Source organism: Podarcis bocagei, assembly GCF_964188305.1.
Source record: "Podarcis bocagei genome assembly, chromosome: 3".
In the NCBI taxonomy this organism is placed as follows: Eukaryota; Metazoa; Chordata; class Lepidosauria; order Squamata; family Lacertidae; genus Podarcis; species Podarcis bocagei.
Genome location: NC_138127.1, coordinates 93,197,429 through 93,223,778, shown reverse-complemented (window position 1 = coordinate 93,223,778; position 26,350 = coordinate 93,197,429). Strand labels below are relative to the sequence as shown.

General features: G+C 44.7%; 1 protein-coding gene across 2 annotated transcripts; it reads right to left on the bottom strand.

Annotated features, from left to right (window-relative positions):
* Window positions 1–2,092: 2,092 nt before the first annotated feature.
* On the bottom strand, window positions 2,093–25,925 carry MAL (mal, T cell differentiation protein (MAL blood group)). Of its 2 annotated transcripts, none has more exons than XM_081187920.1 (4): window positions 25,638–25,925; window positions 5,461–5,628; window positions 4,623–4,751; window positions 2,093–2,495 (listed from the first exon to the last, which is right to left on the bottom strand). In XM_081187920.1, the coding sequence occupies exons 1-4, from the start codon at window positions 25,722–25,724 to the stop codon at window positions 2,421–2,423; spliced, it is 459 nt and encodes a 152-aa protein (XP_081044046.1). In that variant the 5' UTR covers window positions 25,725–25,925; the 3' UTR covers window positions 2,093–2,420. The 2 variants fall into 2 exon arrangements, with proteins under 2 accessions (XP_081044046.1, XP_081044047.1); XM_081187921.1 differs by lacking the exon at window positions 25,638–25,925 and adding an exon at window positions 12,454–12,617.
* Between the last annotated feature and the right edge of the window lie 425 nt (window positions 25,926–26,350).

The following is a 26,350-nucleotide window of genomic DNA, read 5'->3' as shown; positions in this document are numbered from 1 at the left end:
AGGCCACCCAACAGAATTTTCCCAAATGCCTGGCATTTGGGGAATCTGGCAGGAAATGCTGCCAAACCCAAGATAATTAATCATGTTGGACTGTACAAAGGAGGCAGCCCAGATTAGTTGGCTGCTGTGTTGAAATACAGGGTTGGAGCTTTTTCTTTTCTTTTTTTAAAAAGATATTTATTAAAGTTTTTAAAATATAACAATGAAAATAAAAAAAACAAAATACAACATAAAAACAATTAAAAAACAAATAGTTTTCCATAACATATCTTCCTTACACTTATTTCCCCAGACCTCCTCATACCTCCCTTCTTTGTATTCCACTTCAATTTGTTAGTTCAGCAAATCCTTACCATTAAGCTTTTACCCATTTATAAACCTTTTTTCCCCCGTATCTCCTAAAGCATTACAGCTGGAAACCCCTTAATTTCTTTCCAACATCCTTCTAACATTCATTAATTTTACAATATTTCTGTAAATAGTATTTAAATTTCTTCCAGTCTTCTTTCACCAACTCTTCTCCCTGGTCTCGGATTCTGCCAGGGGGTTGGAGCTTTTTCAGCCAAATGACACATGCCATTCATGGGCAGAAGCAATAGAACCAATGGTGGGCAAAAAGCAGAGCAGAGGAATGAATGTCAGTTTTTGCCTTTGTACAGCAGGCTAGTTCCTACACACATTCACACACCCCTCTGGGCAAGCAAGAGGCTTTATCAGAGTTCAGGGATATATTCCAAACAGAAAGAAACACTTGAGGTGTGAAGCAGGGACAGTGAAGAGCGTGGGCTGACATTGTGTTGTTGGCAGTTTTATTTTTGATCTCTTTCTCAATTTATTTATTCATTCATTAAAATAAAATGTTCATTACAATAAATCCCAGAGCAGGGAACAACATCAAAGTATAGCACTCTGCAATATTGTAAAACGTTGTCAGCCTGGATAGCTCAATTGGTTAGAGTGTGGTGCTGATAACGCCAAGGTTGCAGGTTCGATCCCTGTATGGGACAGGAGCATATATTCCTGTATTGCAGAGGGTTGGACTATATGATCGTTAGGGTACCTTCCAACTCTGTGATTCTAGTAAGGGCAGTAGATCAAATCACAAAGCAACCCAACAAGAGTGAAAAACACATCACTTGCCTGGGTAAAGATATCAAAAAGATTCATAAAAGCCACCAGCCAGGATCAGTGCCAAGTGGATTCCATAATCGGGGTACTGCTCTTGAGAACATCATCTCATACATTAACGGTCCCTGGAGTAGAATTCATCTTTTTCACAGCCACCGCATACTGGGTCAATGGTTTCGCTGAGCTATGCGCCATGGCCCCAAATCTCTTTCCTGGTTAGTCGCCAACCAATCAGACCCAACAGTCTATAGAAGAGCACTGGATGGTTTCACAGAAGATAAGGCTACCAATGGCTGCTAATCACAACAGCCATGTTCTGCCTCCGCTGTCAGAGGCATTTTGCCTCTGGATTCCAATTGCTGAGAATCACACGTCCTGTTGCACTTTTGGGCTCCCCAGAGGCATCTAGCTGGCCACTGTGAGAACAGCATGCTGGACTTGATGCGCCTTTCTTATGTCATTTTACGTTCATCAGCATATATTTGAAGTCACGCTTTTCTGGCCCCAAGGCGCCTCTCTTTCCTCTTACTTATATTGAACCGGCTTTTGCCATTTTGTTGCCCATTCACCCAGTTTGGAGACGTCCTTTTGGAGCAATTTGCAATCTGCTTTTGTTTCTCCCAGGGCTCATCTGCATGTCTGTCAGTCCCCGAGTTTTATAGTCAAGGGTATGAGAGGTTCTTTTTTCATCCCTAGGAAAACCCGCTGTTTACTGCTGAATCGGAAGAAACACCAATATGCAGAAAACCCGACTGATGTTTGTTCCAACTCAGCAGTAAACAGTGGGGTTTCCCAGGGGAAGCGGACAGACATCTCAGACCCATGACTCAAACTCTTAGGACAAACGGAAGTGGATGAGCCCTCACATCAAATAATTTTGTGTCACCCATGAAGTTAGCCGCCTCACACTGCTCATGCAAGAGGTGGGAAAACATTTTTTTTAGAAAAAGAGAACAGCAGACAATTTACTTGAAGCTTTTTATTGTACAAACCTTACCTCCATTTACATAAAAGACATTTTTAATACAAATATATTTAAGAGATATTCCCAGTTTCCTCGGTTCCTCAAACTATCTGACCAAAATTCGGGGAGGGAGTGGGGTGGGAGTTAAGCTAAAAAGAGATGAACAAGGATTTGTTTATTTTTTTTGTCGGCATACAATAAAAGTACACTGTTGTGTATACACATTTTCCAAAGAAAGACAATCCTTTAGATACACATAGAGAGTAACTGACCAAATACACCTGCAAAAATCAAATTTAAAAAGACATTCAGAGATTTATTTATTTTTTTAAGAGGACTTCCATCTCAGCAGCGAGAACACCATGTGGATCACATATGTCAATGTGACTGCATAGGCAAAAACCTAGAAGAGAAACGAAGAGGGTTCAGTGTGTCGATTTGCTAAAATTAGTTCATGAGCAATCCTGAGCATCTCTCCGTAATATCTTTTCCCACATTACTGTGTGTATTGCTGCACTTGCTCTTGTCTCTCACCCGGCCTACCTCAGGTATGCAGCCTCAGTTCACCTGGGCCCTGCTAGGCCCTGCGTATGCATCACACCCGGCACTTATGGTACCCTATATAGGCACGATAGGGCAGCCATGATGGATCGAAATGGATGACATTGTGCCAGGACTGTGTCTCTCCTTTACAAGTGGCTTGGGCCCTTCATGCCACTTTTGATAAGGCTCCTGAGGACTTTGGCGTTATGATTAGAACAGCAGAAAAGCAGCCATGCCGCCTAAACTAGAGCGAGGCAGTAAATTGTCTCGGCAAATCAAGGCTGGAAGTGGGTCAAGGATCCCACTAAAACAGCTGGGGTCCCAGTCACTCCTGTTTCCCCCTTCCAGGTGGATTATGGTGATTCATAGCCCCATGTTTTAGGTGGGTCTCCTCATAACAACTGTAAAATTGACTGGGGGGGGGTTAGAATTGGAAATGTCCAACCCCTTGGATTGATATCAAAGGTGTGTTGTTTTTTAAAGGTGTTTTAAAGGTATTTCTTCCTTTTTGGTTGCTATCTGCCTCACTTTGTGAGCTTTGCTAAAGGACTAAGTGAGGACCCTGTTTACAGTGGTGCCTCGCAAGACGAAAAGAATCCGTTCTGTGATTCTCTTCGTCTAGCGGTTTTTTGTCTTGCGAAGCAAGCCCATTGACGGATTAGAGGATTAGCGCTATTAGCGCTATTAGCGGCTTTTAGCGGCTTTTAGCAGCTTATCAGCTTATCGGATCAGCTGATAAACAGCTGACAAAAAGGGGGGAAGGGAAAAAACCCGCAAGCCCATAGGAGATTTGTTTTGTGAAGCACCTCCAAAACGGAAAACTCTTTCGTCTAGCGAGTTTTCCGTCTTGCGAGGCATTCGTCTTGCGGGGCACCACTGTACTGCCTTAAGATTGGCAACTATGAATTTTTATTGCTCTGTGATGCTAGGGACTTAAGATTTGTACAGGCATGCCAACTCTAGTGGGCAGAGGTTTTCGTCAGCCCTCTCAATATTCTTTCTCAGGGAGCTCAGCCCCCAAATATTGAGGGGGCAGAGGAGACCGAACCGACGAACAAGGTCTAACCAGCCTGCACAGCATCTCCCAACACCATGCAGGCTGGTGCAGACTTCCACTAGGCCGGGCCAGTCTGGCTTGCATGGCATTGGAAGACGTGTGTGATGTCACATGACCCATGGTGTGTGTGATGTCACACACACACGCCAGCCCCCCCAATCTTGGGGGGCAACCCGGCTCCTGTAGATTTGTAACACAACTAGATGGGCTAAGGGAGACTGGAGTTATATCATTTACTTTGATTGGTCGCTTTGTCAATGCTGCTCTTTAATTCAATGTCACTTGTGAATCTATATGGTCCAAGCCCACCCAGTGGGCTTCATGGCTAAGTGGGGATTTGAACCCTGTTCTCCCAGGTCCTAGTCCACTACACCACACACTTGCATGCAAATGGAAACAAACATATAGGCAGCATATATTGTTTTCAGGTGATTTCACGCATGTGTCACGGCAGAGGCAATTCATCCTTTGCCCCAGGGGAAGGCAGTGATGCTTCTTTAAGAAGGCACTTGTCCTCTGCAGTTTTCACAAGTCATTTGGGCAAATCCACACCGTGATCAACTCCCGCCCGGAAACCAATGTCCCCACTGTGGAAGGACGTGTGGATCCAGAATTAGCCTCCACAGTCACTTACGGACTCATTGTTAAAACCGTGTTTATGGAAGACAATCTTACTTGGCTACGAGTAATCGCCAAAGAAGAAGAAGATTAGATAGATGATAGATAGATAGATAGATAGATAGATAGATAGATAGATAGATGATAGATAGAGATAGATATAGATATACAGTGTGTGTGTGTGTGTGTGTGTGTGTGTGTGTGTGTGTGTGTCTGTGTGTCTGTGTGTCTGTGTTTGTCTCTCTCTCTCTCTCTCTCTCTGTGTGTGTGTGTGTGTGTGTGTGTGTATTGTAAGCGAGGACATATACTCACCACTGCTGCAATATCTATTTGGTAGTATTTAAAATGATCCGGATAAGATTTCAGCTGATAGGTAGTATAGGCTTGCACAACTGACGCACTCAGGTAGAAGAGAGAAGCAATTACCTGGTAGAAAGCATCCTGGAAAAGAAAACAACACAAAGACCCTAAGACCAGCGCAAGAGAATGTGTCCCCGCCATATCCCTGGGCCAGAGAACACCTGACACTGGTGAGAAGTTTGTTTTGCTTAGTGGCAGTTTTATAGGATACGCTGCCATGACTAACAGCTTTAGAGGGAGCGTTTGTATCCAGGAGGAGAGGAATGCTGTATTCTGAGCAGAGTCGGTGCCAAACTTTTCAAAAGCACACAAGGATCATGCAATTCTGGACAAGAATCTGCCAGGGCCTCTGAACTGGCCATGCCTCAGAACTAAATAGATGCCAATTTCAGAGCAGCAACTCATACTAAGATTTGGCAGGTAGCCTCCTCTGTGAGTGGGTACTTTTGGCTCTGTTTAAATGTATTTCTCATGGCATTCTAAGGCTGGTTCTGATATAATGAGAAGCACCCCACAGTGCTCACACTCTGGCCCACACACTGCACTTCACAGCCGCAGGGAGGAGTTTAGAAGCACTGGCTTCCATTTTTACACAAAGCACAGTTTCCTGCTTTGTGGTTTAACCCTGGAAACTGTAATTTGTTTAAACTCCAGTTTCATGGCACCCTTTTCCTCTGCTTATCCCACCAAAATTTAGATGATGTGACACCTGATGCATGGATAAATAGCACTTTATTTGGGGCTGAGGGGGGAAGTAGACTGGTATTTTAATCCCTCCAAAGAGACTTACCACAGCAACCCAAGCTGACTTCCCTCCATGAGCGCCACACATATATAGGAACAAAAGCAATGTTGAAATTACAAAGCAAAACACTGAGACGAACATCACCCAGCCTTGACTCATCGGAACATTAACTTTAGTGGAAGCCACCAGGATCCAGACTAGGCCGCCAAAAACCTACAATAAAGTGTAAGAAAAGTAGTTCAGTCACCAGCTGATTAATCAGATCTGTTCTGGAAGACCTGTTTTCGTACAAATTACTTGGCTGGACAACTCCATTGCAAAATGCAGAGAAGTGCACATTTTGAAGGATGACTGCGATTCAATTCACATATTGTTTTGGAAAGTGTGCTTTTCCTGGTTCTGGGAGACCAGGGGGCAGGAGAACACTTTGCAGCAGAAAAGGGAGATGCCTGTGCCTCTTCTCCAGCCGGACTCACCTCTGCCTCCCTCATCCTACTCTTCTGATTCAGCTTCTGCCCTTGATTCTGAACTGCTCTCTGCCACAGACTCTCTCAGCTCACTAAACCCTGTTACCTCTTCAGCTTCTGACACCTCCTCCTCCCAGTCTTCTCCCTCTTTTCCCTCTGTCCACTCACTGTTGTCCCACCACCAATCCCCTGGCTCTGAGCCTTCTTCCCCTGGGGGTTCCCTTGGGGGTTCCCCAGCTTGTGCCTCTCACAATTCCTCTGCATCCAACCAGTTTTGCAACAGCAATTTTGCTTCCCAGCTTTGACAATATAAGTACTGCTGGGCCCCTATCAACAATTGGCTTACTACTATTAGAAATCAAGGTTTGCTTGCCACCAATAGATCCACGCTTCCCAGGAGCACTCAATACAACCCTAAAGTCCCCCTCCAACATGTTCACAGAGGAAATAGATATATTTCTTGTTAACACCCCTCCTTTTAAAGCCATAGATCACTGTCCAAAGACTCAGGTTTGCAGAATGCTGAAGATTCATTCACTTCTTCTGCATTGGCTGCCGTAGTGAATTGCTTGTTTTTTATCCAGGCCTTTGAGAGGCAATGGTAGTCTGGTAAAGTTTTAGGTTATTGGTGGAATCTGCTGCTGTATCTATACATTGATATCATAGAATCATAGAATTTCAGAGTTGGAAGGTGGCCTAAGGGTCATCTAGTCCAAACCTATATATAATAAAAGAGTTTTTTAACAGTTGTTTTAGTTATTGTTATTATATGGATATTGTAATTTTATAGTGGTGTGTTTTTTTTAATGTTGTCAACCATCCTGGTATCTAAATGGATGGTTTAAAAATGGAATAAATAAATTGTAAACATTTAAAATAAAATAAAACTTAAGTGTTGTTAGGAAGATCTTATATCCAATCTGGAATAAATGCAACTCAAAACATATTCAGCAATATAGGTGGAAATGGAATGAGATTAGTACACTAGTATTTGGTGTCCATTTGCATGTATACAGACTCTCACTAAGATGCAGAGCGGGAGAGAGAATTTTAACTTCTAGATTAAAATATATTCTCAGTGCTTACAAAATGCCATATGCTTTTAGGTGCATAGATGTTCAAACTCAAGAGTGGCTGTTCCTCCCTCTCTTTCCCTCCCTCTCCATATGTGTGCGTTGAGCAGTTACTGTGCATAGCAACCAGCCATTGTGCACTTTCACCAAGTCTCATGGTGAATGTGCACTTAATCCTTCCATTAAGAGGGAACTGCGCACATTTCCTGGTAAATAAACATATTTTCCTACAGACCTTGGAAAATAGGCATATATCAAATGAATTTTGTACATTCTCCGGTCATTCTGCATAATTCCCAATAGGCTGGTAAATGTGCACAACGGTCAATTGTTATGTGCATTAACCACTCAGTGGGTTGGTGCTGTTTTGGCTTCTGAAGGAACAGCACTCAGAGAACTGAGATTGCCATTAGCATTGACAGTGGTGCTGGTGATAAGCAAGAGGTACCAAGAGGGAAGTCTGAGAGCAGCGCCAGTAAGGCAAAAGGCAGCGCTCTGCTCCTGGCATCCCTCCAGCTGCTGGAGATTGCCACGCCGCTCCGTACAAATGTAACTATTCTTAGAACTAAAGGCGCAATGCTGGGGTGGGGTGCCAAACATCCCCGGCCAGTGTGCCTTGGAGGAGAGGACCAGTAATATCATAGCCAGGAGCTGCCCCTCCTTCCACAAACATATTGGCATGAAAGCACCTGGAACAGCTGCCCAGCCCTGCTTTCAAATGCTTCTCACCTTGCCATGCTCAGCTGGCAAACATACAGAAGCCCTGAATGAACATTGCCAGCCAGCAACGCAAAACGTGACGGCAAATCGAGTTGCCAAGCGACCAGAAGCCAACCTTTGCCTCTAACAATTATTACTACTTCACAAAATTTATGCACATCTTGATTGTTTATAAAAGAATTGCAACCAAAAAATGCAGAATATGTGGGGAGGGGGAGATGAAACTTAGAGATCTACACTAGCACCTGCTAATATTCTATCTTGTTCCTGTTAAAGTTACAGGAGCCAGTAATAATGTGACTGTCCTGTCTGGCCCCAATTTTTGCCCATATTGCACATTAATATAGATGAAAGGAAATAAGATTCATTTTAGCCGCCAAAACCTTTGCTCTCTTGTTTCAGCATCACCTGACTCCTGATGTCTATATATATCACTGCCAATCTCTCGTAACAGCACATGTTAAAAAGGTGTGGTAGATTTATTTTCCTCTCAAGCTAGATTTGCTGTCATGATTTTTACCTCTGCCCTTTTCGCTTTGTTTTCAAACGAAGCCATCTTTCTGTCAATCGCAGAACTTTTGCTCATATAAATTAGTCTTCTACCACATTTGTATACCCAGGAAAAAAGATAACAGAAGATAAAGGATTCATTCTAGCAGATTCTCTAGTAACAATAGTTCTGTTAATATTTTCAGTTTGAGATATAAATGAATGAAGATGAGATGGAACATTCTTAGGCGTGAGGAAAATTCAAAGCAGTTCATGGTCAGGCAATTCCAAAGACAATGGGGAAGGGGGTGACAACCCCAAGACCTAAGAGTTAAGGATTTTGTTTTGGAAATTAAAGGAAATCTATTGTGTGGAAGACACTGGGGAAGCCAATATTCCCAGATCAGGCTTTTGATGACATGAATAGTACCTTGTTAAAGAATGTGGAACTTAGTTCCTTTCTTTGTTATCTGTGACGCAAAAGCCCATCGGAAATCTCTAGAAGTCTAGAGAAAATAATATACTGAATTAGCTTCCTCCGCCAGAACTTCTTTGGCTTTGGGGGCAGGGAAGCTCTTTCTTCTCTTTCTCATCGGGACAACTCAGAAATAATCTATTGGGTAAGACTCTTTAGGGAACAGCAAAATGCATCAAACAGCCGTAAAGTAAGACTTTTGAAATTTGCTTTTTTGCAGTCCCTGTGTTGTGCCTTGGCTATGTTCCGTCCTTTCACACCATATCTTGTAATTATGTAAATATTGCTTGATTTTTCTGAAATAAACTAGCTACTTCTACGATCTTCTCTCAGATCTTTTTGATTTGAGAGTATATGCTGTCAGAGTGCACAATGAGGCTCAGGCAGGTGTTTCACGGGAGTTCTTACTTTTCCTAGTTAGCTGATAAAAACATAAGAAGAAACAGTGGAAGGGGGTCCATTAGGGGAAAGGGGTACTGCCCCACCAAACTCTGCCCTTAACCAGCCTCCACCTGCCTGCCTTCTTACGTGCACCCAGTATATTCCTCCCTATCAGTTTCCTTCTCCTTACTCTCAGTGTTACCATGATAGAACTCAATAGGGTCAAAACTAGAATCAGCCAGCTCTGACTGTCATTGACTCCAACTACAATTGGGTTCTAAGTCTTCTGCTCTACCAGTCTCTATGGGCACCAGCAACTACTGGAACCAATGGACCATCTAGCCAGGCTGTTCTCATAGTGGCCAACTAGATGGCTGTGGGAAGCCCAGAAGCCCAACCTGAGCACAACAGTACTCTCCCCAGTTATGATCCCCAGCAGTTGGTATTCAGAGGCATAATGCCTCTGACAATGTATGTAGAGCATTGCCTTTGATGGCTTTATCCTCTGTGAATCTGCCCACTCCACATTAATTACCATCACTACTTCTTTGGGGACCAAATTCCAAAGTTGAACTATGCGCTGTGTGAAGAAGTACCGGTACTTTCTATTGTCCATCCTGAATCTTCCAACATTCAACTTTGTTGGATGTCCATGAGGGAGGGAGAAAAATACATCTCTACCAACTTTCTCTACACCGTGCATAATAACTTGGTGTTACCTAAATACTGGGGGCGGGAGATGATGCTCTCCTAAGCAGGGCAGAAACTATAAAAAGCAGGGCTTTAATTGACCATACAAGCAGGTAGAGCTTTAAAGCACAATGTCTGCTGAGAAGTAAGCTCCACTGAATTAAAGTGTATTTACTCCCAGGGATGCGGGTGGCACTGTGGGTTAAACCACAGAGCCTAGGACTTGCCGATCAGAAGGTCGGCGGTTCGAATCCCCGCGACGGGGTGAGCTCCCATTGCTCGATCCCTGCTCCTGCCAACCTAGCAGTTCAAAAGCACGTCAAAGTGCAAGTAGATAAATAGGTACCGCTCCGGTGGGAAAGTAAACGGCATTTTCCATGCGCTGCTGTGGTTCACTAGAAGCTGCTTAGTCATGCTGGCCACATGACCCAGAAGCTGTACGCTGGCTCCCTTGGCCAGTAAAGCGAGATGAGCGCCGCAACCCCAGAGTCATCTGTGACTGGACCTAACGGTCAGGGGCCCCTTTACCCTTACCTTTAGGTGTGTATAGGACTGCAGCATCAGTTGATTTAAAAGTGCTGCATATTAAGAGCACTGGGTAGAAAGGTACTGATGGCGACTAGTCCCTTTTTGCATACCCACATTCCAGAATTACTGCTAGAACCAGATATCCTGTGATTGTCTAGATATTCTTGAATTCCCTCAGTCCCAGCCAGCATGACCAATGGTCAGGGTGATGGGAATTCTAGTCCAGCAACATCTGGACTTCTGGACTCAGGCTGAACCCCCACCTCCAAGTGAAACAAAGCCTGTGTATTTCTTCATGTGCACATGCACACAAAATTACTGTCAGCTCACCACTTTCCCATCTCTGCCACTGTCTGCTTTTAGGCTGTAATACTTTTTCAGGAGCCATCAGGTCCACTTGCTAATGTCATTCTAGCGCTGCCATACGTCTGGAATTTCCCGGACATAGCCGGGATTCGGCTGTCAAAAGCAGCGTCCGGAAATTTTCATTTGCTGGTTAAAATGTCTGGGGAAACCCGGACGTATGGCAACCCATGACGAAGTATCTTTTTTTTTTTTTTTTTTTTGCTTCTTCTTTTTTTAAAGAAAAGCTCAAAAGCGTCATTTTCTTTTTTTAGTGTTTGCAGAAAAGATCACCAGCTCTGGCCCAAAGAAGAAAAAGCACTACCTCTTTCCCCTCCCCAAACAAACAAACAAATAGCTCATCAACTTTGGCAAAAGGGGGGGGGAAGCTGGACAACTTTTGTGTTTGGATTTTCACCTTTTAAAAAATATATATATGGCAACCCTATTTGTGCCATGTCAACAACTCATCGTTGAGTTGGCCTAGTTTCATTTTTGCTTTGCTTACTGTTTCATTGTCAGTAAAATGAAACACGCATTTTTAAAGCAAGTGAGCATGGACTGCAAATTTGTTTTCGTTTTTGCCCCTCTCTTTATGCAGATGTGTGCACTGGAGAGAAGAGAATTGTTTTGGCTGTAAAGGCAAACCAGGAGCACAGGAAGGTACCTGTTGGTTAATCTAACTCATGGCTGTCTGAGTGGACGACAGCAGCTCTTCAGAGTTCCAGGCACGGGTCTCTCCCAGCTGTACCTGGAGATGCCAAGGATTTAACCTGAGACCTTCTGCATACACAGCAGATGTTGTATCAGGGAGCTAAAGCCTTGCCCATTCATTCATTTAATGGTGTCACAGGCAAAGCAGCCTCACAGCATTGGTCTGAAGGTGGCACCAGTTTCTTCTTTTTCCTAACTTCAGTTCTCAACATTTCCACATCAGTCTATCATTAAAAAACATACCTATTTCTGTAAGTACTTTCCCCTGATACATGTTGTACATGTTGCACAATAGTCTCACCAGATATGCATCTTCATGTATATCTCATGGTTGGCAAATTGCATTGCAAAACCCGGAGGGTGACATATTCCAAAGGGAAGTTGAAACTTAGCTCACATGTTGTTTCAGGAAGTGCCAATGAAATAGGCTCATATTAAAATAAAAATCACTCTGAATTTTTTCATGCAATAGGTGGGGGGGAGAGAGAGAAATTCAATAGGCAAACCTATTTAATTCACATTTTCTGAGACAATACACAAATGGAAATGCAGCCTTCCTTCAAAATTCACACTTCACAATTTTGCAATGCAGTTCTCCAACCATGTCACGTGTACAAAAATGTATATTGGAGGGTAAAGTGTCTATTAAAAATGCATATATTAGTGCAATATAATGCAAACAAATGCATTATATTTAATGGAAATTGCATACAAAATAGCATGGAAAATGTGTATATTAGAAAATTGCACTAAAATTCAGATGGATTTTCACAATGCCTTATTTATCTTTTAAAAAAACCAAACTCACATGGAAATGTGGAGAACTGAATTTATTTAACTGGCAAAATGGAAAACAGAGAGAAACCAAAACTGATAAAGACTTGCCCATCCCTCACAATCAGCCAACAGCTCCAGGCCCTGTCCCAAACCCCACTCCACAGATCCAATCCAGGTACCGTTTTCAAGAGCTGACAAACTAACTAAATATGAAAAGTGCTTTCTTGTTTGTATGGAAACAGAAGCTGGCCCACCATTTCTCAGGTGAGGCTGAGCGCAGCAGCCCCAGGCACTGCTGGTTTTAAGTTTCTTTCCTGGTGAAGAGGGTTGGATTTTTTAAAGCAACACAGTAGAATATTTCATCTACGCTACTAAAATGTACCTCGATGGCTGTTGCGCTCTCTGCTCCCAAGTGGTCCTGAGTTTCTTGATCTGCTACCTGGGAGCACATGGCTTAATAGTTGGACAGTTGTGGGTACACTAGTTAGAGGAGGAAGGGCAGGCCCTACAGAGGCCAGATTTGTTGCCTCACCCAGCTGCCCGCAGCCTGCTGCCCTGAGGTAACGGCCTCATCTCACCTTATTAGGGGTTCAGCATTCTGTGGCACTGTGGACTCTCAGTCCTCATTAGACTGTCTGGAAGGTTCTCTCTCTACTTTAGAAGTACAAAAAAACCAAAAAAACTTTAGAGAGGGAGCCCTCTACAACGTTTGGGGCTACTCCAAGCCTACTGCTACGTCTCAGGGGCAGATGGGGCTTGTCAACCTGGGAAGGAAGCCCATCTAGGAGAAGGAATACTCTGGACCTAAAATTCTGCTGCCTTGCAATTATACTCATTGATGAGAAAGAAGAAGAAGAAGAGTTTGAATTTGATATCCCACTTTATCACTACCCGAAGGAGTCTCAAAACGGCTAACATTCTCCTTTTCCTTCCTCCCCCACAACGAACACTCTGTGAGGTGAGTGGGGCTGAGAGACTTCAGAGAAGTGTGTCTAGCCCAAGGTCACCAGCAGCTGCATGTGGAGGAGCGGAGACGCGAACCCGGTTCACCAGATTATGAGTCTACCGCTCTTAACCACCACACCACACTGGCTCTCGGAAAGGCTTTGGGAGTAAACCCCAAGGAAAAATCTGAACATGGAGAAGAAAAGGCTAAGGAGTAAACCCTACACGAATCCATAGTGGTTGGATGGTGCCTTGTACGCCTCCTTCCAAGAACTCCTGCAGCCAAGCTGGTGCTGAATGTATTGCTCTGCTTTCCTTTAGACCCCATCAGTGAGTCTTGTCATCTGGGCAGTCTAAGACCTCCATGCACGCTGCCCAGGCTTGCACCCCAATGTGGTCACTTCAGTGCTGCTAATGCAGCAAAAACAACACAGGAGGCAGCAGTTACGAATCACTGGTCTCTGCAGCCACAGCAGGCGCTGTGATTCTCCAGCAATTTGACTTTACCCAGGAGGCGCACTCCATTGTCTTTCGAGACAGACGGGTGCCGACGACTGCTACCTCCCTCTCATGTGTGAATCATCAGCAATGGAAGCACCTACTGAACATATGAAATATGCGTGTAGAAGGGGAGTGGTATCAAGACGGGAGCTCCTCCTCTTCACTTTACATGTGTTCCTTATAACAGTACAGGAGCTGCCTTTTGCTGAATTAGACCACTGATCTAGTTCAGTATTGTCTACATACCAGTGATTCCCAAACTTGGGTCTCCAGCTGTTTTTGGACTAGAACTCCCATCATCCCTGGCCGCTGGTCCTGCTGGCTAGGGATGATGGGAGTTGTAGTCCAAAAACAGCTGGAGATCCAAATTGGGGAAACACTTGCCTATAATGACTGAGTGGAAGCGGCTCTTCAGTGTTTCAGGCAGGGGACTTCCTAGACCTAGGTGGAGATACTGGGGGTTGAACCAAGCACATTCTGCATGCAAAACAGGTGCTCTGCCACTGAGCTATGGCCCTTACCCCTCGGGGTAGCCAACATGAATCCATCCCTTGATAGTAAAGGGACCCCTGACCATGAGGTCCAGTTGCGGACGACTCTGGGGTCGCAGCGCTCATCTCGCTTTATTGGCCGAGGGAGCCGGCGTACAGCTTCCAGGTCATGTGGCCAGCATGACTAAGCCGCTTCTGGCGAACCAGAGCTGTGCACAGAAATGCTGTTTATCTTCCCGCCGGAGCGGTACCTATTTATCTACTTGCACTTTGATGTGCTTTTGAACTGCTAGGTTGGCAGGAGCAGGGACCGAGCAACGGGAGCTCACCCCGCCGTGGGGATTCGAACTGCCGACCTTCTGATCGTCAAGTCCTAGGCTCTGTGGTTTAACCCACAGCGCCACCCGCGTCCCCTCTGTCCCTCTACAATTTCCATCATCCCTGGCCATTGGCCATGCTGACTGAGACTCATGGGAGTTGAGCCCACCACCAATATATGGAAGCCACCATGTTGTCTACCTCTTGCAACCTAACATTTGTAGAGATGCCCCTGGAACAGGTACAATTGCGCACACAGAGCGGATGTGATTTAGAGGCATGTTAAGGATGCAGTTCACAATTACTGAGGGTTCGATCCTCTTTAGAAGTTAATTCTGGCCAGCAGGGATGGGGAGAGAAGCTGATTCCCTTCCCACCCCCTGGAGAGGAAACGTTGCTGAATACACTCAAGCAGCAGCTATTTTTAAACCACATGCAAATCCATTGCGGAGGAATCTGCAATGGTCAATTTATCAACACATTACCCGAGAAGCCAGCGCTAGGCAGGGCGAATGCGGAGTTAATGAATACTGCAGGCAGAAAGGCACCCCCAGCCGTGCGCAGCAGCTGGGAGAGAGGGAGGCAACTCAGGGAAAACCTTGGTGTGCAAATAGGGAAATAACAAAGAACCTTCCTTTTCCTTTCTTTCTTTTGTCAGGTGCTGAAGGGTAAGGCAATGTCTGTTGGTTCCAAGACAATGTTGCTCTTGTTGTTGGAATTAGTCTGACGGTCTCAAGAGACAATGGAGTATACCTCCAGGGGTGAAGTCAAACCACAAAGGTGCCCTTCCCAGGATGGAAGCCTGGGCAGTGTGTGTGGAGGTCCTGGCTGCCCAGATGACAAGACTCGCTGATGGGGTCTAAAGGAAAGCAGAGCAATACATTTGGCACCAGTTTGGCTGCAGGAGTTGCCGGAAGGAGGCATATAAGGCGCCATCCAACTGCCTTAGGGACTTCACTCAGGATTTGTGATGGGATTACTCCTTAAAGCCTTTTCTTGTCTCGAAGATGTTCTGCAAGGCAGGTTTAGGATCACAGTTTTCCTTCTCCTACATAGACTACCTTCCCAGGCTCACAAGCCCCATCGGCCCCTTCCAAGACAGTACATAATTAAGATCAGCCTTTGCCAACCAGGTGCCCTCCATATGTTTTGGACCACAACTCCCATCAGCCCCAGTCTGAAACATCTGGAGGGCACCAGGTTGGTGGAAGCTAGGTAAGAGCATCCCGATCCCCCTGCCCTGATTCACTGGGCTTCTGTGTGCAGGAAAATAGTCTTCAGAAGAATGTCCTGATCACACCATACATCTTGTTTTAGAAGATGATAGAAGAGGAGAACCCAGGGCTGCTGTTCTTCTAGATCAGGGTTTCCCAAACTTAGATCTCCAGCTTTTTTTGGACTACAACTCCCATCATCCCTGGCTAGCAGGACCAGTGGTCAGGGATGATGAATTATGGGCACCATGTCCTTTTGCACCTTAAGAGTGACAGTCTTATTACAGCATAAGCCTTCGTGGCTGCAGATGCTCTACCTGAAGGTTGCCTGTAGTGCCTCCCCCAACCTGGTACCCTCCAGAAGTTGCTAGACTACAGCTCCCATCATCCATTTCCATTGGCCATGCTCCTTGGGGCTGATGGGTTCTGCAGGCCAACCTATCTGGAGGGTAGCAGGCTGGCGAAGCCTGGCCTAGGCAACAATAACTTCTTTTTAGTATTTTATAGTCCCACGGGCTCTTTCATGTTACGGACGCTCCATGTTATGGTATGAATTTGTATCCAGTTCTAGAGCTTCCCTGTGACCGTAGCGCCTCTTCTTGTGCAACACTGTGCTTTGACTCAACACACAAACTGGACTGGGCTGCTTTTCCCCAGCTACGTGCTACATTTGGAAACTTCTGAGTGACGTGGTATGACAAGAATGACTGGTGTCAAATGCAGGGACAACTCTCTGGGTTATAGGGAAACAAGCATAATATCTGCTGCAGGGCATGTTGCCAGATCATGGGCAGGTTGTTTCATTTGCTAGCAATGAATACGTTAGACCAGTGGCGTAGGAAGGGGGGTGCAGTGGTACAGGCTGCCCTGGGTGTCATCACTGAGGGGGGTGACAACATGGCAAAAATATCTGTGTGATTTTTTTTAAAAAAAGGGCTCACAACACTTTTGTGGGGGGGGGAAAATAACTCCCACACCCACTTCCTACGCCACTGGTAGCTAGGTGAGGCGGGGGGCACTGTGTGTCACACTGTAGGGCCTGCAGCGTGCCTGAGTCATGCGTCCCTCCTGAGGGGGAGGCTGTCTGCAAGCTCCATGCTGCTTTTTCTTTTCTTTTCTTCTTTTTGGAATATTTATTGAATTTTAGAACAATGAATGATACAAATCTCATTCATCATGTTATTTACAATTATTCTCCCTCCCCTCCTCTGGACTTCCCTCAACTCCCCTCTGCTGAGTTATTTAGTTTTATTTATCGTATCCTGCTTTTCCTACACAAAAATAAAACCCCTTATCATTTCTCTAAAATATGTGTTACTCAAATGAAGTTGTGATAGTTTATTCAAATCCCACCAGTGAATCCAGTCCATTCTGTTGTTTCTGCAAATAAACTGTAAATGGTTCCCAGACTCTTTTGAAGTCCTTTTTGTCCTCTTGTAGTTTGTCTGTTAACTTAGCCAATTCTGCATAGTTCATGAGCTTTTCTTGCCATTGTTCCTTTGATGGCATTTCTTCCATCTTCCAATATGGTGCAATCAAGATTCTTGCCGCTGTTGTAGCATACATAAATAATGTCCATTTTTCTTTTGGTAGCTCTTGATTTGAGATTCCTAACAAAAAGGCTTCAGGGTGTTTGACAAAATTCATTTTAAACATTTTTTTTCAATTCATTGTATATCATTTCCCAATTTTTTTAATGCATTTGCATTCCCACCACATATAACAAAATGTTCCTTCCTTTTCCTTACATCTCCACCGCGCTGCTTTTTCAAGCAGTGTGGGGCTTGCGTCTGCTTACCACCTCAGCCGCCCTACAACTGAGGGGGAGGCTGCGGAGAGGCTCCATGTAGCGTGCCCTGCCTTGGCTCGCCCCGCCCCCATGGGCACCCCCGGCTGCAGGACACGATCGCAGCACCAGGCACCCAAGCGGCTAGCTACGTCGCTGCTTCAGACAGGCATACAAAGTTCTCTTAGAAATGGGCATAGGTTGCTTGACACTGACACATTCTTCCCCAGCTTAGGCATGCAGCCAAATCTCCTAATTCAATGGGTGCCTGGGATGTCACGAAGTATGACTGTTCAACAGTGGAATGGACTTCCTCGGAAGGTGGTAGACTCCACTGGAGGTTTTTAAGCAGAGTTTACATGGATGCTTTCGTTGAGATTCCTGCATCATGGTGGACTAGAATTTTATGATTCTATGACGAGTGCAGTGAGGAGGGTAGAATCAGGACAGAATGACATATGGCAAGGAGAACGGGGGCTTCCCAAGACATTTCTAGGCAATGCTAAATACGTTTGTGGGATTTGCAAGAGAAAATTCAGTGAGTGGAAGGTTCTTCTTAAACAAGGGTCACTTCATTGATGGAGGTCTCTGGAACAGGAGGAGTAGGGAACCTTTGGTCCTCCAGATGTTTATCAAATCATAGAGCTGTAGAGTTGGAAGGGACCCCAAGGGTCATCTAGTCCAAACCCCTGTAATGCAGGAATCTCAGCTACAGCATCCATGACAGATGGCCATCCAACCTCTGCATAAAAACATCCAATGATGGAGAGTTCACACCCTCTGAAGGGAGAATGTTCCACTGTCAAACAGTTGTTACTGTGAGAAAGTTCTTCCTTATGTTTAGTCTGACTCTCCTTTCTTGTAATTTGAAGCCATGGGTTTGAGTCCAGCCCTCAACAGCAGGAGAGAGAAAAAAGCTTGCTCCATCGTCCTTGTGACCGTCCTTGAGATATTTGAAGATGGCTGTCATATCTCTTCTCAGTCTCCTCTTTTGGATTCCAACTTGATCAAGCATGGACAATAGTCAGGGATTATAAGAATTGAATTCCATCAAAATCTAGAGGGCCACCAGGTAGCTACTGCAGGCTTAAACTTTTTGTTTTACTCGGTGTCAATTTTCTGGTGCAACCACTCCATCCCTGAGGCCATTTTGTCCCCTGTTTTTATGCCAGGTAAGCTATGAGGCCAGAAAATGGTGCTTCCTCACTAGTCTTGAGCATCTCCCCTCTCCTATAATTTCACACGTGGCCACATTAAGATGTTCAACCAGAGCCTCATTTAGAGATTAAAAATTTAAGAAGAGCTGTGCTGAATCAGACCAAAAGCCTATATAAATCAGCACCCTGATTCCTACTGTTTCCAGTCAGATGACAGGCCTCTTCTGTATGGGTTTTCCAGCAACCAGCATTCATAGCCATTGTGTCTCTGCCAGTGAAGGCAACAAAGCTTCCTCACAACTAGTAGCCACAGATAGTCTTACCCTCCACAAATTTGTCTAGTCCCATTTTAAAACCTTCCCAGCTGGTAGCCACCACCAAACCTTGTGGTGGCAAATTGCATTGTTGGCTTTTCTGCTGTGTGAAGAACAACTTCCTTTTCTCTGTCGTGAATTTGCCACCATTCAGCTTTATTTGATGGCCCCAGGTTCTAGCAATATGGGAAAGGGAGAAAAAACTTCCCCCACCTGCTTTTCCATGGACTCAGCTACATTGGCAAAGAAAAAGCACTTTACATGTGTTGTTTGTGCATTGTAACCCTGTGACAACAGATGGCGCTGTGGAGTTCCGTTTTTGCCAACCTGATTTCTCATACAAAGTTTACAAGGCATTTAACTGAAATGCTTCTTTGATGTGTCCAGAATCAGCCCGTGTGTAATCTCACACACCTCTTATCACATTCTCTCTCAGTCTCCTTTTCCCTAAACTTAAAAATTCCAAATGCAGTAGCTTTCCCTCATAAGGGAGTTGCTCCACCCCACCCCACCCCTGATCATTTTTGGTTGCCATTTCCCAGCTCCGCAATATCCTTTCTGAGGTGAGGAGGCCACAACTGTACAACACACCATTCCAAGTGTGGTCACACGCCATAGATTTGTATAAAGGTCTTGAGATATTGGAAGTTAGATGAACCCTCCCATAGAATTTGCCTCCTTCCCAGCTGCCTCACACTGAGTACTGACCTTTTCATTCAGCTACACACCATAACCCCAATATCCCTTCCTGGGTTATCTGGCCGGGGACAGAGATAGAGGTCCCTGAGGGAGGGAAGGCTTCGCAGTTACGCAAGGGATGGGCAAACCCCCCAACCCTTTCAACTGCTTTCTAATATTTTTCTTCTTCATTTTGCATGCTGCAGGCGGGCGGCTGGAGTCTCTGTTCCCTGGCAGGCAGCCTGGTTTAACAGGTTTCTGGCAACTACTGCACAACGCAGAGCAACCGGGCCATTAATCCTCCTTTCCCCTCCCCTCCAGCTCTGGAGCTACTGGGCTCTCCTCTCTCCATTGCCACCACCCTCTGCTTAATCTCCCCTCCCTATCAGATTCTCTGCTATTGTGTCAACTGGGTGGGAAGTTGATTTTAAGCTGCAAAATTTCTGCACCCATTCCCTAATCTTTCCTTGGGTGGGCAACACCTGCGCCAGCTTTAGTTCTTGCTATCTCCACAATGGGGCTCCGCTGTATTTTATCAGTTTGCTTAAGAGAGGGAAACAGAACTGGGTGTGCTGGGACCTTTGGGCTGTTGCAACAGGTACACAGATTGGTCATCTTTTTGCTCTTACCCTCCAGAAAGTCCCTCTCACTCTTTCTCTCTCTCTCTCTAGGATGGGTGTTGCTATGCATTTCGTACATTCCAGAGACAGCTTTGTTCTCAAAACTTTTCCAAGTTCATTAGCTAGTGTCCTATAGACGATGTTGGACTAAAACTCCCATCATCCCTGGACATAAAGGTCATGCTGGCTAGGACTGATGGGAGTTGTAGTCCAGCAACACCTGGAAGGCCCCAGGTTATAGGAAGATGTAATAGAGACATGGGGGGACACCCCCATGATCTAAGGCAGACATAAAACTCTTCACCCGTTTGGCACAGATCTTTCCTCCCTCCAGCCAATCTCCCTTTCTCAGAAAAGGCAGACCCGTTTTGAGTTTGTTTTTAGCTCTACATTCCTTTCTCTGTGTATTATGTGGGGCTCTCAAGCCATAAAAACCATTTAAGAGGCCATTAAAACAGATTTACAGGATTGCCAGGATGATAACTCGATTTGTTTTGCCCTCCAGAAATGCAGTGTAACCTCTTGGTCCCTTTCCCATCTTTCTACATGTAACAACAGTGAAGTGGAGCAGTCAAATGCACAGTCCTCAGAGGGTGAAATCCTGCTCCTTCTAAGTAAAAGACAGTGGGACTGCATCAAATGCTGGTTTGGCCTTACCCACTCGGTTGATTGCTGGCAATGTGCATTACACTTTCCACATACCGTATTTTTCGCTCTATAACACGCACCCGACCATAACACGCACATAGTTTTTAGAGGAGGAAAATCCGTAGGCATGCCACCCGTAGGCATTACCTCCATAACACGAACAGACATTTCCTCTTACTTTCTAGGAGGAAAAAAGTGAGTGTTATGGTGCAAAAAATACGGTACCTCTACAAACTGCCTTTCAGTCTAGTCTTTACCTGCCCCACACCTACAGACCCTGTAAGTGTCCCTATTTTCCAGGGACAGTCCTGGATTTACAGAAGCCATCCTGGTTTCTGATTTGGTATCAGAATGTCCCGCTTTTCCTTAAAGTCTCTATTTTCAATGGCAAAATGTTGGAGGGTATGGATTTTTGCAACCTCCCGAGCCAAGGAAACTTCTGAAGGAAGCCCTGTAGAGGGAAGTTTTTTTAAAATGTTAAATGTTTTATTATGTTTTTATATATGTTGGAAGCTGCCCAGAGTGGCTGGGGCAATCCAGTCAGATGGGCAGGGTATAAATAGAATTGTTGTTGTTGAAACCATACTAATTTGATCTATTCCAGGATCAAATAAAAAACCAGGATGCCTTCTGTAAATCTGGGACTGTCCCTGGAAAATAGGGACAGTTGGAGGCATGGGCGTAGACGGGGGGGGGCAGAGAGGGACAGCTGCCCCCCATAATCAATAAAAATCAATAAAAAATACATAACTAACTGAGGTTCTGCCCCCTCTCCCTATAAAAGGCCTGGCTACGCCCATGCTTGGAGGGTCTGTATGCATAGATGCAAACTTCAAAATAATTGCTGTCATTTAAATAGAAACACAATACATTGTACCACAGTGGGGAAAACTGTGGCCAGATAATGTGTTTGCTACCTAGACGGCCTTCCTTCCTTAGGTGTTTCTGTCCTTAAACCAGATTAGGGCTGGGTAATCCTTCAAAATAGAGGACTGCCCTCCAGTCACCCTACAAATGGAAGACTCTGCAAAGGAGTGCACACGTCCATTTGACAGCAAGGTCACACCCCAAAGCAACGTAGAAATGCCCTACTTTACTCTTACAATGCAAAGCTAGGGTTAGGGTTGCTGTATTAAAAGAAAAAGAAAAAACAAACACAGAAGTCACTTAGGCAATTGTGCAAAAAAAGAGAGAGGTGCTCACCCAAGATGGCAGCTTCCAATCAGAAAACACACAAAAACCCAATTTCTGCATGCTGTCCAGATGTTAAAGGTCCAGGTGCTGTCCGCAGAGGTGACAACATTAAGCAGATATTCCACTAGCCCATCCCAACCCCTAGCAACCCAAGAGAAAAGCACTGGCAAAGGTGCTGGAATTTCCCCAAAGTTTAACCTGTTGTAGCAGTAACCAAGTGGACCCAGATCTGCTGGTGGAGGACTCCTCCAATGAAAGGAATGGCTAAACACTGTGGTGACTTGGTGGTTAGAGCCCAACTAGATATGACATAGGACTTCTGCAGAGAGAGCTCCCAAAGTCTGATCTTCCAGCCCCTTGACTTAGTCTTAGACCAAAGATCTCCATCTATTCAACTCACTCTCACCGGCTGTTGACAGCAGGTTCAATGGAGGAATCCCTTTCTTTTCATTTCACTTTTTATGGCTATACAAACTTTAAATAATAATAGAAATATTATCAAGGATAGCAAATAATGCCACACATCCTGCTATATAAACCATTCAATATTCCTAAGATATATTAATGCAAAACCTTTGATATCATAGTTCACCTTCTCTCTTAAAAAAAATATATGTTTAACTAGGGTTTGCCACCCTTGCTGCCTCTGCTCACCAACCCCACATACTCATTTGGCAATTGCCGCTTCCCCCCCCCCCCAACTATTACACCCTTCACCCACCCCTTAACAGGTTGCCCCAAGCATTTCTGCCACCCCTCCTGCAACAAGCCACGCCTGCGTCAAGGTTTAACAGAGCTTGCTAAACTGCTGGGTGAAGCACCTACCCTCCTCCATTAAACCTCTCTGTGGTCACATTTAACAGAGCCCTCCGACAGGGGTAGCAACTTGAATAAAATATTGAGGGGGGGCAGGTAAGGCTCACCACCATAATCGATCACTAGCCATGCACAAGACAAGCACACACACTATTTGAAAGGCAATGCCCATCCACTATGGGGTGTGTGGTCCCCTCAAATATTTTATTGACGAGGAGGGCAGAAAGGACCTAGGCCTCTAGGAGTTGGCTCTTATGCCCTCCGTTTCTCAAAGAAATACAAATCTAGTTCCTTAAACCAATATACAAATTACTGGTACCTCTGAAATCGCAGCATCAACAATATCAAACAATATATTGCTTGTAAAAGAAAACGTAGATACGTATGCAAATCCATTTCCTTTTAGTAGCAAGCAATCTGTTATGCCTAGTTTCTTTATATACATATGTAAGATGGTTGGATTCCATTCATTCATTTCCTCTCTTATCATTTTATATGGGGGAGGGGGGTTGTTTTAAGGGCCAAAGCAGATGTGACAATAATCACACAACTAGCATTCCTGTGTGCTTATTTCTCATATCTAAAATGGCCTTAAATTGGATAGCTCTGGGGGATCAGTATGAGAGCAAATTGTTAGGCCTCCACACATATACCTTGGCTCTACCCCAAACCATACATTGACCTTTTATAGCTGAAAAGGTGCCAAATAATGAATAAACAATCATGTATTGTTTAAACCACATCCGATGGCTGCATCAGAGGTAGGCACATAGAACTGTGTACAGACTTTACCTTTAAAGCGCATTTCCCTGCTCAAAGAATTCTGGGCACTGTAGTGTGTTAAGAGTCACTAGGAATTGCAGCTCGGGGTGTGTGTGTGTGGTCAACTACAGTACCCAGAATCATTGGAGGGAAAGAAAGTGGTTTGAATGTGTTTTAAAGGTATAGAGTATTAGCAGCCTTGATAAGAGGCACAAATGTTTAGGCAAAATAACAGGCAGATGTAATGAGCTCTTCAAGCAGTCCTGGGGCTCCCATTCAGCTGAGCTCCTGTACCTCAGACATGTAACACAACAGATCAAAAATCAATAGCTGCGACCTTTCCACTTTGGTGCCAAAATTTCCGCCTGTTTCACACTGCTCAAGGCCCAAGTAGAACCCAACTCTTCAGCTGTAATAGATAACGTGTTGGAATCTCAGGTTTAAAGTCTTCCTCAGCCATGAAGCTCACTGGCTGACCAATCACACACACTCCTCCTAACCAACCTCACAGGGTTGTCGTGATGATGAATGAAAGAGAGAACATCTTGAAAGGAGGGCTAGAGGAAAGGGCAATAAACACTTTCCTGGCATTGAAAGTTATGGAAGGGAGCATTGTCCCCTAAGGCTGCAATAGCCATGTTCTTCATTGAACTCAATGAGGCTAATATTAAAGGATTTAACTGTAATTTAAGCTAGCTACTGTAAGAGCTGAATGAGTTGCCATTCCTGCTTAACCTCTCACCATCACTTAAGTCTCTTCCAAACTTGAGCATTCATTAACTCTCATTTGCTTGCACAAAATTTGCAGGTAGGTGATACAACATCTATTGTTATTGTTAATCACAGTTATTGAGCGTTTTTTCCAATTCGTTTGTGGGGAGGTTATATGACATCACCTCAGCAATCCACACTTTCAGATGCATTTCCATACCCTCCAACATTTCTCCGATGAAAATAGGGATGTCCCATTCCATAATGATAATTTTACTATTTACTGCATCTTATTGGGTTGCCCCAGCACTCTGGGAAGCTTCCAACATATATTAAAACATAATAAAACATTAAACATTTTTTTTTAAAAAAAACCTTCCCTATACAGGATTGCCTTCAGACAGCTAGGGGGGTGGATAACTCCATAGCCTCCAACACTTCTCTAATGAAAATAGAGACATCCTAAGGAAAAGTGGGAGATTCAGGGATCAAATCTGAAACCAGGACACTGGAATGTCTGCATTTACTATCACTTTCCTAACCACAAAACATGGCTGTTATTGTTGTGCAACAAATCTGTGGTTTTTTTTAACAACAGCACAAATCCCCTTTTATTGTGCATGCTGAATTTGCCAGCAATTAACTGGATCCCACCTGCAAAATAGCGATGGACAGAAGCAGTCTTAATTCTCCGCCATTTTTCCAACTCTACACTGCCCAAACCTTTGCATTTGCACTATGGATCTTTATCAACATGAGAAGTAGAGTAACTGAGTAACCTGCCAGTTCTCTTCATACCAGAGAGTAACAAACCATGCCTTCCCAGTAAGCTGCATGCTCAGCAGACCTTGAAGATTTGCTCTACTGCATAGGCCACCAGTTCACCTGACTAATTAGCTGCTTGAATGCTACACACACCTGCACGAGGTACACCTGTTTCCAGGCATGGATTTGTGCGGCAGTGTATAACCTTGAAGGTCAAATAACTTAGCATGTTCTCAGAATTAAAATATATATGTGCACAGAAACAAAGCAAAACATTTAGAAGCAGAATTTAAACACCTCAAATCCCATCAACATCTGGTTTGGGGGGTAATTTCTTTCCCAGTTGTCCTTTTTGAATATTTGATAACCAGTCTAATTTGTTGTTTTTAAAGAAGGGGATCATAGTGAAAAGTAAATGTTCCAGTATATGAGAGAACAAGGAGGAGAGCTAACCAAACCTGGGGAAAAAATCTAGAAACTTTGCTCAGAAAGTCACTAAGAAGCAGAACCCACAATCCCAAGACACACAAGGGTGAAATGCCTTGTTTGATACAGCCGGACTTTCCTCCAAGTAAATGTTCCTAGGTTTGCACTGGAATGTCCTAGCTACCAGGTTCTGTTTTTAACAGCGGAAAATCATACTTACAAATTCAGGAATGGCCAGAATATCAGGGAAAGTAGCCAGGACCTTCATGCCGCTGGGTAAACTGGAGCCGGTGGTTGTTGAAGACATATTTCTGGTTCGCTTCCCTTCCAAAACTCACCACGCAGACGTCCTCACCCTTCCAAGCCAAATGCTCTTTCCCTGTGCTCTTCTTGAGTAGCTGAGTTCTTAACCTTTTCCCTCTGTTAATGCTGCCCGCCCTCCAGGTAAGGAGCTCAGCATAGGTGTGGCCAGCTTAGCAGAAGGACCTGCCTCTTCTTCTGTTTTTGTGCCTGGGGAGGAGTGAAAGGCTGCTCCAAAGGGTGTCCTCGTTTGTCACACACTGTTGCAAGCACCTTATGATCGTATCCGAAGGGCAGGTGCAGCGAGTGTAATTCAAAACCCACAGTGCTTTCCACTTGGGTTGAACTCTTCTGAGACTACTTTCACACCATATTGTTACTAGTTTGTGGGGAGACGCCCGCCCACCAAACCCAATAAATTAATGAATGTCAGAATCTAGCTAACATTTGGGTATAGGAAGGGGAAATTATGCAAACTACAGAACTGTGCCGGACAAGGAATACCTGAAGTAACTGGGGAAAGTGTTGTTTTACAGGAAACTTGGGTTTGTGGAGAAGAGGTGTGCTGGGGAGAAGAGCAAAGGTCAGTCTTCTAAGAGCTGCTGGGCAGGCCAGAAGTCCATGCGGGGCCTG